Raw genomic sequence first — 15,416 nt, 5'->3', positions numbered from 1 at the left:
GGGCAGGGCTCGGGGGCGGCGGTGAGGCGGGGGCTGGACTGTGTGTGGGGAATTCCACCCAGCCAAGTAGAGCAGCGAGGAGAGCGCTCCTGCAGAAGGGGCAGCAGTGCCGAGCCCCGAAACTTCGTGACATTGGGGGAACCAGAAGTGGCGGGAGGAGGGGGGAAGGACAGGTCTGAAATGAGACGCAGAATGTGCTGAACTTGAGCTGTGACACTTGTTAATGGCAATATTCTGTTTCTTAATTCAGGTGAAGGAAGTGCCCCTGGCCAGCTGTCTTAAGGAATCCTTTTGAAAAGGACGGAGGTGTACAAAATTACTGCAGCCAAGACGTAAGTTGGTTTCCGAGGAACCGTACTCTGAGGATGTTGTTTGGTTTTGGTTAACGAGAGAAAATACAAGTACAGAAGAAGCCTTTCTATCTTCACTTACTATTGTGTTGTAAATACAATGTAACTGGGTTTACATCACTTCCTGCTGAGACGCGGAGCTCCCAACCTTGGTAGACATGAGCGACCCGAGGCAGTCGCAAGAGGACAAACACAAGCTCAGCAGGGCCTCTTCAAAGTTCAAGGACCCCCCCAGAATCATGCAGTCCGATGATTATTTTGCCCGAAAATTTAAAGCCATTAATGGCGGCATGGGACCCGCCACTTCTTTAAATGCCTCAAACTCCAGTGAGAGTGGTGGTCCAGCTAATGGGACCCCCGCTGTGCCCAAGATGGGCGTGAGAGCCAGGGTGTCTGAGTGGCCTCCTAAAAAGGACTGTTCCAAGGAGCTGGCCTGCAAGGGGTTGTGGGAAAGCCGGTCTCAGACTAGTTACGACAGTGTCACCTCCATTATGCACAATGGACAAAATGACCAGAGCGATGGTCAGCCAGAGGAGCAGCTCGACCTCGACTTTGTGGAGGCAAAGTACACGCTTGGAGACATCTTTGTTCACTCGCCTCAAAGAGGACTGCAGCCCATAAGGCAGAGAAGCAATAGTGACGTCACCATCAGCGACATCGACACCGAAGACGTCTTAGACCAAAATGCCGTGAACCCCAACACCGGGGCCGCCCTGCACCGCGAGTACGGGAGCACGTCCTCCATCGACCGGCAGGGCCTGTCTGGCGAGAACTTCTTCGCGATGCTCAGAGGGTACAGAGTGGAGAATTATGACCACAAGGTGATGGCCCCTTTTGGGTTCCCGGAGTTTTTCTCCTGCGACCCCGCCATCTCGCCCAGCCTTCACGCGGCAGCACAGATTTCTCGAGGGGAATTTGTCCGCATCTCAGGATTAGACTACGTGGACAGCGCCCTCCTCCTGGGGAGAGACAGGGACAAGCCTTTCAAACGGCGGTTTAAGTCGGAGTCGGTGGAAACGTCCCTCTTCCGCAAGCTGCGAACTGTCAAAAGCGAACACGAGACTTTCAGGTTCACGGCGGACCTGGAAGATGGCCGTCTTGAGCGGGGCATTCGCCCTTGGAACTGTCAGCGGTGTTTTGCACATTATGATGTCCAGAGCATTTTGTTTAATATCAATGAAGCCATGGCCACGAGAGCTAACGTGGGGAAGAGGAAAAACATGACCACCGGGGCCTCTGCCGCGTCCCAGACGCAGATGCCCACGGGCCAGACGGGCACCTGCGAGTCTCCCCTGGGGAGCAAGGAGGACCTCAACTCCAAAGAGAACCTGGATGCTGATGAGGGGGACGGGAAAAGCAACGACCTGGTCCTTAGTTGCCCTTACTTCAGAAACGAGATAGGAGGGGAAGGGGACAGGAGGATCGCGCTGTCCAGGGCCAACTCATCGTCCTTCGGCTCCGGCGAAAGCTGCTCCTTTGAGTCGTCCCTCAGCTCCCACTGCACGAACGCCGGCGTGTCGGTCCTGGAGGTGCCCCGGGAGAACCAGCCCATCCACAGGGAGAAGGTGAAGCGCTACATCATCGAGCACATCGACCTGGGGGCCTACTATTACCGCAAGTTCTTCTACGGGAAAGGTAAGGGGGGCCCTGCCTGCGTGCCTGCGTCCCAGCGGGAATTCTTTAGGGCCCCTTGTAAGTGCTGCTTGGTGACGCAGCGCCTTCCTCCTCAGGTCACCGCCCTCAGGGCTGGTTCTCCGCTGTGGCCCCTCTGTCACTTGAGACTCATTCCTTCTTTAGAGACCCCCAGCTCCAGGTCCCTGCCTGTGCTGGCTTGTAATGCCCAATGCGGAAATGCCTTCTTCCCGTCTTCCTCTCGGCCGGTGTGTGAGCCTCACCCAGTGTCAGACGTGACGTAGGTTTACTCCGGTTCTCTCGGTTCCTCCCTAATTCCTATGAATGGTCTCCTGTACTATCTACAGTGGGTAATTCTGTGGGCCTCTTCCCTCTAGTCTTTCCTGGGCTTTTCCCTTCACCTTTGTGCCATCTTTTCAATTGTATGTCTTCGCGGCTCCTCCTGCTTTGTTGTGTGTATTGGACTAATTAGAGTGTTAAATCTTTGTTGAAAGAATGTGTAATTAACATGATAGACAAATTTAGTTTTCTTCTAGTGCTACACATGAGCTTACAGGGTAAGACACAAATAAGTCTTTGGTGTGATTTGAGAAATTTTTTAATCATTTGTAAAAGAAATTACATTTAGTTGTATATTTTCAGGCTTCACAGATGCATTTCTCAGAAGATGTCTAATTACAGCTTCACAATATAGTTTAAGTCCTTTCAATAAGTGTCCTGAGGCATCTCGGGTCATGGGAACCTGCTGTTCGAGAGACCTATGGAGACTGAGGTCCCCCCACACGGCCGTGCCGCTGTGAGACGAGAGCGCTCAGGGCAGCTTCCGTTGCCTTTCGGGGTGCACCTTGCTTCCTTTGCCCCTTCCTCATAGGAGTGTGCTTTCCACGGCTGTGTTCTTCTGTTCTCAGTCCCCCCCTTCCCAGGTGTCAGCCACGGAGCACCTGAGGTGGCTGATGTGAGCCCCGGCATCTCGGGGCGTCTCCCCGTCCTGTGCCTTCACCAGCAAACTCCCCGGGCACGAGCGTGGATCCTTGCAAGCTGCCTGTACTTGGAGTGTCTTTAGTATTGGTTTCCGCCTTCCCAAGGCTTGTGTTCCATTTTGGGGGGTGGGCTAGGGGGCCACTCGGACCTCAGGAGCCCATGCCATGCACCTCCGTCCCTGGGGCCATTTTTGTGCTTTTCCCCGTGGACTGCAGGCTTAAAAGCATTTGTTTTCCAGATAGATGCCATCATGAAGTTAGTAGTTTTCCCTCCATTTTTGCATCAACCCAGATTGAACCAGCCCCCGAAATCGCCATATAGCACGAGATCACATACAGCCGTGGGAGACGGTGCTGCTGCGCGGGCGACGCCGCTGAGTCAGCCGGCACGTGCCTCGTGGTTCGAGTTGGTGTTCTCTTCTCGGACTGGTGACAGGATGGGCCTGAAGCAATTTTGTCAACAGGTCCGGGTTCCCCAGCTGTGCGCGCCCTGCGCCCCCCGCCCACCCTGGCTTCTGGCGCGTCGTCAGTGCGACCGCGCGGTCCCGGCTGCAGCGGGTGTGCTCCAAGGACCGCGGCCCTTCTCTCAGCCGGGCAGTAACTCGTGGCCCACGGGGCTGGGGCTCGGGGGGCCACACGTTAGAAAAGGCTTCTCCCGGATGGTCTCCAGGTGGAAATCGGTTATTTTTGGAAAAGGGAGACCATGGAGAGAGATCGACCTCCCAGTCAAGGTTTTGCTGTTTGTTTGTTTATTTGTTTGTCTGTTTTAACTGAGGCGGCCATGGCTCTCAGTGCTGGCAGTGAAACCGTCTCTTAGAGTTACTATGCCCTGAAATTACAGGCAGTGAGTCATTATGGCCAGCGGAGCTTTGTAGCTTGTGATTTACCCTTTAAAATATCAGAACTTAAAACACACACATGCCTGTGCATGTGCATGCCTCTCTCTACAAACACCCGGTGCCGGCATCTCCTTCCTGCTCCCTTGCGGACCTTCGTGCGTCACGTGTGCGCTCGGGTGCCCATGGCATGAAAAACGGGGCATGCACTGCCCCCAGGCTCTGCGCCATTCATCCACGCTGTCCTCAGGGTCTGCCCCGTGAGATGACTTTAGCTTGGTTGCTAGATCGATCCTCTTAGTTCTCTTCCTGGTAGTTTTAAAGAATTGTCTGTGAGGTTTATTCATTCCATGTTTTCTGATTTGCTACTTAGGATTTTCCAGGGCGAGGAAATGATGTCGTCAAATGTGTGAGATTTGAATGTGAAGTAACAAAGAACTTGAAGAGAAGCCTGAGAGCAGACACCCTGCGGGCAACTGTGCTCGGCTGCGGGTGTGGTGTGACCGTCCAGGGCACCGGCTCGCTCTGGATCCGGGCACGAGTCAGGCAGCTGCATTCTAGACTTTCAGCGAGGCCTGCCCAGTGAGGGCGTGAGGGCAGCGATCCCTGAGGTCGCTCTGTCATCAGAGTTCTCGGACTCGGTGGTGCCAGCGATGGGTGGGGCGGGCGGGGCGGCCAGAAGGAGGCAGAGGAGGCTGAGCCCCAGCCCTGCTCCCTGCTCTCTCCCTGCAGCGGGAACTGTGCCTGTTTTCTCCTGTATTTAGCCCATCCCCGTGGGCCTGTGCGATTTCAGAATAAAGTCGGCTCGGGTAGCATCTGCTGCTGAGCCCATGGGTCTCTGTGCAGAGCCCTGAGGACCGAAGGCGGAGGCAGCAGCCCCAGTCCCCGAGGTCAGGTGGCCGAAGCCCGTGGTGCAGGAGGGGAGATCGCGTCCACTCACACCGGGCGGCAGCCGCTTCATTTGCAAACACAGCACAAGTTGCAGGAGCACCATTGGCTTCAGTGCGAGACCCTGGGTAGACAGGCTGGCACAGGTTTGTGCAGGTAGCTTTTTCTTTCCCTTTTTCTATTTTCCCTTTGGTCTTGTCTCGGTCTTTGGAAGGAGACGCTCAGGGCACCCTCCGACCCTTCCCGAAGGCCTTTTGCTGTGTGTGACACTCGGTGCTCAGGAGCGTTCCGTGGCCTCGCCTGGCTGGGAGAGGTGTGACGCCCAGGGCCGTAGCAGTGGGGCTCCCTCTGTGCAGGGCAGCTCACAGGAGAGGGCGGCTCTTCCCGGTGAGGTGTGTGCCAGCGACACAGAGTCACCGGAGGGCTTTTCACCAACCTCCAAGGGATGCGTGCGGGATGTGGCTCGCCATGGAAACCGCGTGGCAGCGGCGCTCGTCCAGGCGGGCTCCCCGGCAGCTGGCAGTGGAGCGGCTCGTAGAGAGCGCAGGCCGTGTGAGCTCGGTGGGTGCGTGGTTCTCCTCACCCTGGCTGGCCGTGACCGTGACCATGGGGACGTGGGCTCTCTGCCATACTGCTGTTTCCCCGACGGAAGTCCACCTGAAACTACAAATCCTCTCCTGAGCGTTCCATTCGGGAGCCAGGCGTGCAGAGGGCCTGCCCCTGGACAGGGGTTCTGTATACAAGGGCGTCTGCCCGCCCTATAGTGTCCTCTGTCGCACAGCAGCGAGCTTGCCTTCTGGCTTCCTCAGCACTCCGAGTCACTTCGAGCTGTTGGCCAGCAACGGGCTGTCCCCAGCATGCCAGAGCTGGAGCTACACGGGAGAGCTGAGAGATGCTGCTGTTCTTGAGCAGTGACGAAGTCTTGTACTCACTAGGAAATAGTGTACCTACAGTTACTCAGGAGCTCAAAAACTGTCCTACATCTCAGTTCAGGTCCCCCAGACAAGAAGAACTCCAGAAAGCAAACTAGGTCATGTTGGGTTAAGAGAGGTCAAGTCAAAGGGAAGGATAAAGCTGGGCCTTCTGGGTGACTCTGGTGAAGTGAAGGCTCGTTCACCTGAGCCTTCAGGGGCGTGGCTTTGCGAGAGCCACTCGGCTGCTACAAGAGCATGTGTCTCTCTGATTGTGGGGTAAAAATACTAAAATTTATACATAGACCTTTTTTGCTTAGAATTCTTAAATGGCATGTAGCTATTATATGATCATTATAGGAAATGAGGGTCAAGAAGCAAAAAGAGACAATTCCCCTAACCCATGCGATAACCAGCATGAACAGCATCGTCTTCGTCCTCCCAGGCTTTATCTGATGCAGATTTATGTGAACGGAACCTTCTGTGGCTCTTCTTTGAAACCACACCACTGACCCAGCATCCAAAAGGCAGTACTTTATTTTAATGGTTCAGAGGTGAAAAGAGACAAGAGTAGCGGGAACTATATGGCAGGGTGGGCCCTGGGGATAAGTGTCTAGTGAAGGGCACCCTGTTCCAAACACGCTCACTTAAGGTCCACTAGCGGGGAGCAGGGTGTGCCTTGCATATCCCGTGAACCCCGCTGCTGAGCATGCGTGGTGGTGGGGCTTTCAAGTTCATGCCTGGTGGCTTCTTCCCCGCCCCCCTCTGGTTTTATACAGTCACTGAAGGAAATTAATAGGGCGTTGGACACTATTAAACTCACTTGGGTGAACTGAGCACCAGCGAACAATAGCACCATTCTGAGATGCGAATTCCTCCCTGAGCGGACATAATCGCCCCAGTCTTAAGCCCTCCGCCCGGCCACTCTCGCCTCCACAAACAGAGCTCCCATTGAGGTCCAGGGCTCTCAGCGGAAGGACCCGCCCAGCCGCACGTGACACCCAGCCTGGCGGGTTTTTGTCGTGTCCGTTCTGTGTGGCCGGCGGTAGGAAACACTCGGGTGGCGCTCTGGCCCGCGCACTGTGACGGGAAGGTCACGGCTCCCACCCATGGCAGCGTTTCAGGATCTTATGCAGGGCTGTAGGCTCTGGGAACCAAAGCTCTGCCACTTCCCTCGGAAGAGGCATTAGCACGGATATTTCGTGGCAGTTAACTGAGAAAACTTCCTTGCATTGTGCTACTGGTGAAGTTGAGACTCCGCTTACAAAGGGCACCTAGAAACTTAGCAAGACCTACCTGCCTCGTATTTATGAGATCGCACCTTGGTTTTGCTCTTTGTCGCACTGAAGAAACGAGAGGGACGCTGGACAGCTACCCCTGAGGGCGGCACCCCCAGCTTTTCTGCTTGGAGCCTTCCTTGCTATCCTCGTGTTCTTGCTCTGCCCCGTCCTGGTGGCCAAGAACACTGAAAAGGGGGGTTTTTAAAGGAAGCCTTTGAGGGTTGCCTGCCTTCTCCAGTCTCTCCCTTTGTATTTAGGCCTTTCTTAAAGCTGTGTCTTTGAAGAGACAATCTGTATATTCAGGACAGATTTGTTGTCCTGTCTCTTAGTTGTGTTCATTTCACTGTTCATCAACTGATTTTTATCATTTAAATCTTTACGTGAGTCTTTTCACACCAGAGTTGCGTCACATGAGAGTTCTAGAGGCAGACCGCCCGGGTGTGTGTCCGAACCCTGTCACCCCAGACTGTCCCCTGAGCAGGTCATTCCACCTCCCAGTGACAGTATTATTACCTGCAAAATGGGGGGTGACAACAGCAGCTCCCCCACAGGCAGGGAGGATGACAAGTGAACTTAGTGTAGGGTGGGTTTAATACTGTGGTCACTGTAACGTCTCAGGTTTTTAAAACTTCACTAATGTTTTGGTTAAAGTTGGCCAAAGGAGCCATCACGTAGCAACAATGCATCATTTTCCCCATCGCGGTCAATTCAGTACTTTACTCCATGAACCGCCCGCACGGAGTTAGAGGTTTTTTGAGGTCATCCAATGACTCAGTGTCACTATCTGCAAAAGCATGTCCTATTGTTGTAGTCATTCATTCACTGTCCCTTGTTCACTTTTTCTGTGTAACTCCTAGAGAGCTGTGAACAGGGATGCAATTTAAAACACAGACACCCAATTGTTGGGAAGAAAAGATGAAAGAAGATACATTATAGGCAAGAATCTAGAGAGCAGCACTGCAGCCATGGGCAGAACCCAGATCGGCAGTGAGTTAACAGGTAAAATGATCAGCTCGCTGTGGAAAGGATGAAGAGCCGTTCAACTGCGTCTTATGGAAAACTAGCAAGAAAACTGCTGCCGTGCACGTGAACCGGGCCGAGTGCCCGGGGCCCGAGCCGCAGCCTGGCTGCGGTGAGCTGCTCGACGCGCCCGGGCCGCGGTGCTCCCACCTGTGGGAGGCGCGGGAGGCAGGGCCGTGGGAGCTTCCCGCTGCGCGCCTGCCCCAGGAGGCCCTGCGGAGCGGGGAGCCCCTGCTTCAGTGCATCGCCTGGCAGCCTGATCAGCCTCCCTTCCTCCTTGTTTCAGGACTGGGAGCCGGCCTGTGGGCCAGGGGCCCATGGAGCCTTTTTCCTCTTGTAGTTAGAGCTGTTTTTTCTTCTTTCCTGAATGGCCCGCCAGGTGCGGCGCAAATCTCATTTCCCACACCGCAGTCTTGTTGACAGACTTTTTTCTCTTGCCCTCTTGTATTTGCATGATATGAGGATTGCCATTCAGTTTTCCCACAGCTTTCATTCTGCTGAGGAAGAACTGTAATTGATTTACCCTTAAAGCAGTTTTATGGAAACGTGTACATGGGTAACAACAGGCTTGGGTGGAGGAGGGGACTCATTGTCCTCTCTCCACGGCCGGATGGACAGCTCTCTGATGCAGAAGGACAGCTTAAGGGGACCTGGTGTGTCACTTGAAAAAGTTCGCTTGGCTCCCTGCTGGAGGCTTGGGCGGAGACATGGAGCACCCCCCCCCCCCCCCGCCCCCAGTTTCTTCATGAAAACAGGAGGGCAGGTTACCTTACGCGGTAGAGGTTGTGGTTCCTTCAGAAGCACATCCAGGTAACCTGCTGTTCTCCTGAGCAAGACTGAAAGCAGGAAAGGGCCCCTAAGAAAACCTACGAGTCCGCAGGGCCAGCAGGTCCAGAGCTGCGACACTCGTACGTCGCAGACTCTCGGTCAAAATGTGTGTGCCTGTGTGAGACAGCAAGAAAGCTTACAAATGCGTGCGGGCTGTGCGTCACAGAGGGAGGCATAAAGGAAAACATTTTCCACTAATTCACCTGCCATCTTTGGTGACAGGTAATGTACACGTTTTGGGTTCCCCAGTTTTTTAAAAATTATAGTTCCTGGTGGGAAGTACTCAGTGAAATGTCACCCACGCCGCTGCTTTCTTAGAAAGACAGCCATGAGTGTGCGGTAACCTCGCTAGATGATGAGAGATCAGTGTTCTGAGATGAAAAGCGAGACTGTCCTTCAGGTGACGCGTGACCTGCGTTAGACGGTTGGCTCCCAGCCGCAAGGCCCTGTGGTCCTGTTCATTTTACCACCGCTCGTTTTTGCTTTTGATTTAGTTTTTTGCCAACGACGTGCCTCCTTTCGACTGTAATGCCTCTCTCGGGTTAATGGTGATGAGTGTATTATATGTATTATACTTGGGGGCGGGGTGGGATGCTGAGGTTAACAAAGGTGTGTAACTGACCCAAGGTGAAGCAGATGAGATATAGCAAAGCCTAGATTCACAAACTGATAATCAGGCTTATTAGAGTTACAGATACTTAAGAGTAAGCCAATTTGGGATGGCTAGTTAAATGTGGCAAGCTGTGGACGCACGCTCTCTCTCCCCCTTCCAGAACACCGTGGGAAATGATGATGAAGGGGTACAAAGAGGAGATAAAAGCCACAAAGGCAGAGAGAACCAGGGAGAGGCAACCGGAGGCAAGGAGGCCGAGGCCGATGCAGAACAAGACTGTGCCACAGACGCGAAAACGCCGCCCACCCAGCGCTGGTGGTGCCGCGAGGTGGGGACAGGTGTGAGCAGCTAGGCAGTCTGCATCAGGGACCCAGGGACTTTGGAAGAAAGGCCAGGGTGAGAAGAGGGGACTGGTTCAATGTCTGAGAAGGCTGACCCTTCTGGCCAGTGTGCTTCCTGGCTCCCCCGCAGGGGGCGCCTGGAGACTCACTCAGGAGAAACTGAACAACAGCGCAGCTTAGTGCAGGACTGGAGCGCCCACTTCTCCAGGACTGGATGCCCTGTTCCCTGTTCCCTTATGTGGGCTAAGCACCTCCGGGCAGGAAATGGAAGAGCCATCGCGGGGCTACACCAGCCCGCTCAAGGGAAGGAGACCACCTTTACGGACAGGGGCGGTTCCCCAATAGAAAAGCTGAGTCGGCCCGAATCTCCTGTGAAGTAGGCTTTAGAGCAAGATGGATCATTGCAGAGAAAGAGTCATAATGATAAAAGGGACAGTTCTAAAAAGGTACCGTTTACATTATCATGAACTATCAAATACCTGGAACTAAATCTGAAGAAAGGAGTGAATGACCCCAGCAGAGAGCTCCCAGCATCCCCAGAGCAGCTAACACTCGCGTTAAACGTCCCGGGGCGGGGCGGGGGGTGGTACGTGTCCTGGTCCCGGGTGGGATGCGCAGGCTACAGAGGAACTCAAAGACCTGTTCTGTGGGAACGGAATGAAGGAGGAGGAAGGATGAGAGGGCTGCTGTTTTCCTAAGCGAAGCAGACAAGTTTGGTGCTTTAGAGCTATGAACATATAATCTGCGTTACAGTGGAGTTGAGGGGCTGTGTGGCGTTGGCTGTGACCGCTCCGTGGCGTTTTTGTCTGGATTCTTGATTCGGTACTGGATGAGTGCAGTCCTTGTGTGCCCCTCGCACTTACTTCTGTCACAGGACATAGAGTGTGAAATTCTTGTCTGTTTCCGGCACTGTCGCCCCACAGGACTGGAGCTTTTTGACGCGGGCACGATGTCTTGTTTGATGTGATATCCCCAGTGTTTGTCACGCTCTGGCACATGGCTGAGACACACCCATGCTCAGCGTTCGAATGAGTGATGAAGTGTGTGTGGTAGGCTGAATGCTGGCCCCCGAGGGCCAAGGTCCTAATCCCTGGAACCTGTGTGTGTCACTTTATCTGGCAGAAGCAATTTTGCAGATGTGATTTAAGTTAAGGATCTTGAGACGGAGAGATTATGCTGGATTATCTGGCTGGGACCCAAGTGCAAGCATAAGTGTCCAGGTAAGAGGGAGGCAGAGGGAGGTTGGACGTAGAAGAATGAAGTGTGACCCATGGGTCCAGGCCTTGGGTTGGTCTAGAGGGTGGGAAGGGGCACCATGAGGCAAGGAATTAACCGGATGCAGCCCTGGAAGCTGAAGGCTGCCCTGGAGCCTCCCGAGGAAGCATAGCCCTGCCGGCACCTTGACATTCAAACCGACTGTGGACTCCCAGGCCCCAGAGCTGTTAGACAATAAATGGGTATCGTTCTAAGCCCCGGGCTGTGGTAATCTGTTGTAGCAGCATCAGGGAACGAAGACCATAAGTGACTCCTAATAGATGTGTAAGTTCTCAGTTTTGGAACAATTTCAGGAAAGAACATTGCCCCTCTCTCTGAGGGTGGTGCCAGCTCATTTCTGGGCCCCAAGTCCTCTCACCCCATCCTGTCTGCTTCCCCGCGTGAAAGAGGCTGTCTCCTTGTTCTTATTTTCCTCTAAGACCATTACTTTGGAGCGATAGCAAGGGAGCCTACTTTAGTTCAGTAATTCAAGTCCCTGTCATGTATTAGACACTAGAACATTAGGCCAAGTTGAAGGACGCAGCCTCGCCTGGAATGGGGCACGTAGTTCAGTGAGGTTCGGTGAATGAGAGTAGTTCAGTGGAAATGATATTTGCATTAAGTGTTAAACGATAAGAATGTCAAGTGAAGAAAAGCAAAAGGAGGGCCAGGCAGAGGGCCAGGTGCCTGTGAGTCAGGAGGCTTAGGAGGAGAAGAGAGCGGCCCACACATTAAGATTTTTAGTTGTCAGGTATCAAAATTAATGACTTGATTCACTTAATGTTGGCTCTCTATTTTATCATCAAAAGGGGCTTTGTTTATTTGTCCACTATTCTTTCTACAAAATGATTGGAAGCTTTTTTGATTTCTGTCCTGGGGCTTATCAAACGCCTGAGCATTTTTGCAGCTGACTCCTTGAAGTGGGTCCGGAGGAGGCCGCTTTGCCTGCTGACCGGCTGAGCTTTCGTGCAGACTCTGAACGCTTCCCAAAATGCGCCTGGCTTCTGATAAATAACTCCTGGGGGTGAAAGATGAAGTTCTTGTCTGGACAGTTACTAACGGTCACCAGGAAAGTTCTCAGCTGAGTCGTTTTAAGTGTAAAGATGCAGTTTCCACGGGTCTAGTACAACCTTTGTGGCTCTGATAGTCACTGTTCCCACTTGGAGAAAGAATAAAATGATAATGTACCTGATAGCTGGACACAGACAGTTCACTTTCGGTCTCTGTTTCCACTGAATATTTTTGAACTCTTGGTGACAGCCACAAATAATTGCTTCCGGGTCAGCTCTCCTCAATCCCAGGACTCTCCTCTATGTTTCATTTCACTGGAGTTGTTTGTGTTCGACCAGCCGGCCTCGCTGCTCTCGCATGCAGTGGGCCTCTGACGGACCCCCCGGCCATGCTCCGTAACTCGCCACTCAGCCCCACAGCAGTGGGCCTGCTGCTTCCGCCCCGACCGGCCCTCAGGGCCGCCGCGGCTGCCCGAAGCTTACCTGCTGGCCGGAAGTGGAGCCCTGGGCCACCTGCTGTGTTCGCTGGTGCCTTTGGATGAAGGTGGCTCTCTGGCATGCCGCGCTCTTTTCCTCGGTCGAACTCGTCCTGTTTTCTGAGTGACATTTCTTATTCCGTCAGGGATTGTTGTGGCAGAAAATCTTCAGTAACCCACCGCCTTTGGAATACCTGTGGTTTTCTTCAAGCTTATAAATGTTTGATATATTGTGTTTCTTTTTAACTAAAAACTGTGAGTCAGGAAAGATTGGCCAGAACAAGTTAGGTGACAATCAAGAGGGGCAAGTGTGGTTTTGGATATAGATTGAACAAAAATGATGTTTACAACATCATTGGGAGAACTGACCTGGTGGCAGGTCATTAAAAGATGAACGAACCCGCCCCCCCAGGGGTGTGCTTCCCATGCGCTCGGGCGGTGGCAGGTGTGGCTGACAGCTGCCAACGGCAGGCGGCTGCGTGGATACCGCGTGGGTACCGTAACCGCACCCTCTGTTTGTGCGGGTCAGATCACATCGGAATGATTACACGGGGGTCCTTTCGGAAGACAACCTTGAAAACTTTGGCTGAGTGAAGCACTTTCACTTTTTTTAGCAGAGTTCCCACCGTCCAGAGTGGCTGCTCACTAAGCAGTGAGCTTCCCGTCCTTGCCAGCATCAGACTGGAATCTTAGCTTCAGGAGTGGGGTTCCTTCTGGGCGGTGTCCCCGTCCGGAAACAGTGCCTGGCACGGGACTGCCGAATGGATGACTAAGGGCCGAGCCACCGTGTCTTGGGAAGAGGGTCCTCAGGGAGTCCTGCATGGACGGCCGGCGGGCCTCACAGGTCCATTCCTGCAGTGAGGCTGTGCCACCTCAGTGATGTTCTGTGACAGGAAAAGTAGCTGGCAAGATCGTAAACCAGGTGATAGCATCCTCATAGATAACATTTGACCTCAGCATGTCAATGATCTTTTTGCATTTTCTCTCTGTTACTAAAACGTTGCTTTAGACTATTAGGGGCTTTAGTGACAGGCGAACGTTGGATTTTTGCACCCACTGGTCACCCAGACTGCGCTGGCGAGTCTGGGTGGCTGGGGAGGCGGCCCCCGGCGGCCTCACTTGGTCACAGGAGGCGCCCCCCGCCGGCCGCAGGGGGAGTTCCGCCGTGGTTCCTCGTGCAGCCGGGTTCCTCGTGCAGCCGGGTTCCTCTCTGACACTTTCTGAGGTGGCAACACACTGTCTCCCAGGATGCTCTTTGCACAATCCCAAAATCTCAGCCTTGGGGCAGGCAGCAGGGAGGGCTCCTGCTGCTCCTGAGGTGGTGAAAAGCGGAACGAGAGGAAGGAAGGATGGAAAAGGACACAGGAAAGCCCGAGGGATTTGGAAGTGAAAGGTGCGATCAGACACATTTCAGGGTGCAGTGTCCCCAGGGCCTGGGGGTGTTTCTTCAGGTCTGATGCACAGGCTGAGAGATGCCCGCCCTGTCCTCTGCCCCTCCTGTTGACGCCCTGCTCTGTCCCCTTGCAGAGCACCAGAACTACTTCGGGATAGACGAGAACCTTGGCCCCGTGGCTGTCAGCGTCCGGAGGGAGAAGGTGGAAGACGCCAAGGAGAAAGAAGGGTCGCAGTACAACTACCGGGTGGCTTTCAGGACGAGCGAGGTAACCGGCTGCCCTGTGGTCGCTGTCCTGGCCCGAGCCTGGGATGGGGCCCTCGAGGTTGCGTCAGACAAGGATTGCGTTTATCTTTCAATGCTAATTATTAGGACATTTCAGGCTATTGAAAGCGCTATACGTTTTCATTCCAAAGAAAAAATTTGAAAACCTGTCATGCATGTTAAGTGGCAATGATTTCACTGCCACCTGAACAGATAGAAAGGATAAGGATGCAGGGTTTTCAGGGCTGAGAAGACGAACGTGAACTCCGCAATTCATGTCTGAATTTAAAAAGGAGTTTGAATCTCACAGGGCACATCGGCGGGCCTGCCGTGGGTGACAGTTTGCCTGTATCGTAGCTCCGTCTACCCCCACTTCATTCCACGAGGACCCGGGTTGGTTTCTTGCTTGCCTTGCTTTGAGTGACAGGTGAGATTCTTATACAAATGGCGTGACAGGAATAGCCATGTGGGCAGAGATGTTGATTTATATAAAGAGTTAGGTCTGGCCTGCCCTTTGGGTTTTATTCCCTTGACTCTTGTCAGTGAGAGTCAGTTGGCAAGCGTTCCAGACCGATCGACTAGCTGGTCAGACAGAGAAGACGGAGCCCTCTGCTCGTCGCCGGCAGTGCCCTCAAGCCCGCGCCCCACTGTGCGTCCTGCCTGGTCGAGGGTGCTCTGGAGGCCTGGGCTCCGTGCTGGGTGAATACGAGAGAAAGCCCCTCTCTTGAAGTCACATCCTTTAATTACGGGCCCGTGCTATCCTATTCAGTAGCCACTAGCCACATGTGGCTACTTACATTTCAAGTATTTAAGTGAAATTAACAATTTAGGTCCTTAGGCCTGCTAGTCACAGGACAGGTGTTCGGTGGCCACACGTGGCTGTGGCCCCGCAGCAGCCAGCACAGGTCAAAGACATCCCCGTGCTGCGGAAGGCTGTGCAGGACAGTGTGTCACAGGGCACGCTGCCGATGCCAGGCGTCCCTGTCTCCCTGTCACCACAGCTTCTAGCCGCCTCCCCCAGGGTCAGAGGTGGCACTAGAGCAGACAGGCACCTGGGTTTGCGGGGCTGGAGCTGCCACTCTCGTCAAGCGAGAGCCGAGGCGTGAGGCACAACAGTGTTCCCCGCCATCATGACGTGTTTGAAGACATACCCCAAATCATGAGGCAAACTTCGGTGACAGTCTTCTCAGCCCTGAGTCACCTGTCCCCGGGTATCCCCAGTCAGCTTTAGGAATTGTCAGCATGGTAAGGTAGACAGAAGAAGAGAAAGGAGTGGAAGAAAAGAAGGAGACGTAGAGAAACAGGGAAACAAGGGAAAGAAAAGGGACGTCTGGCAGGAA

General features: G+C 53.7%; 1 protein-coding gene across 1 annotated transcript in view; it reads left to right on the top strand.

Annotated features, from left to right (window-relative positions):
* Positions 1-15,416, top strand: part of SIPA1L2 (signal induced proliferation associated 1 like 2) — a 179,455-nt gene that overhangs the window by 87,985 nt on the left and 76,054 nt on the right. The window contains exons 2-3 of the mRNA XM_054576752.1: positions 251-1,985; positions 13,947-14,080. Of these exons, the coding sequence (XP_054432727.1) occupies positions 509-1,985; positions 13,947-14,080 (1,611 nt within the window). The 5' untranslated portion in view covers positions 251-508. The remainder of the gene's footprint in view (positions 1-250; positions 1,986-13,946; positions 14,081-15,416) is intronic.

This window comes from Pteronotus mesoamericanus, unplaced genomic scaffold, assembly GCF_021234165.1.
Source record: "Pteronotus mesoamericanus isolate MK-2021 breed Mesoamerican mustached bat unplaced genomic scaffold, CSHL_Meso_final contig_347, whole genome shotgun sequence".
Taxonomy (NCBI): domain Eukaryota; kingdom Metazoa; phylum Chordata; class Mammalia; order Chiroptera; family Mormoopidae; genus Pteronotus; species Pteronotus mesoamericanus.
Note: the sequence above shows the minus strand (reverse complement) of the source record. Positions and strands in the feature narration are given on the sequence as shown.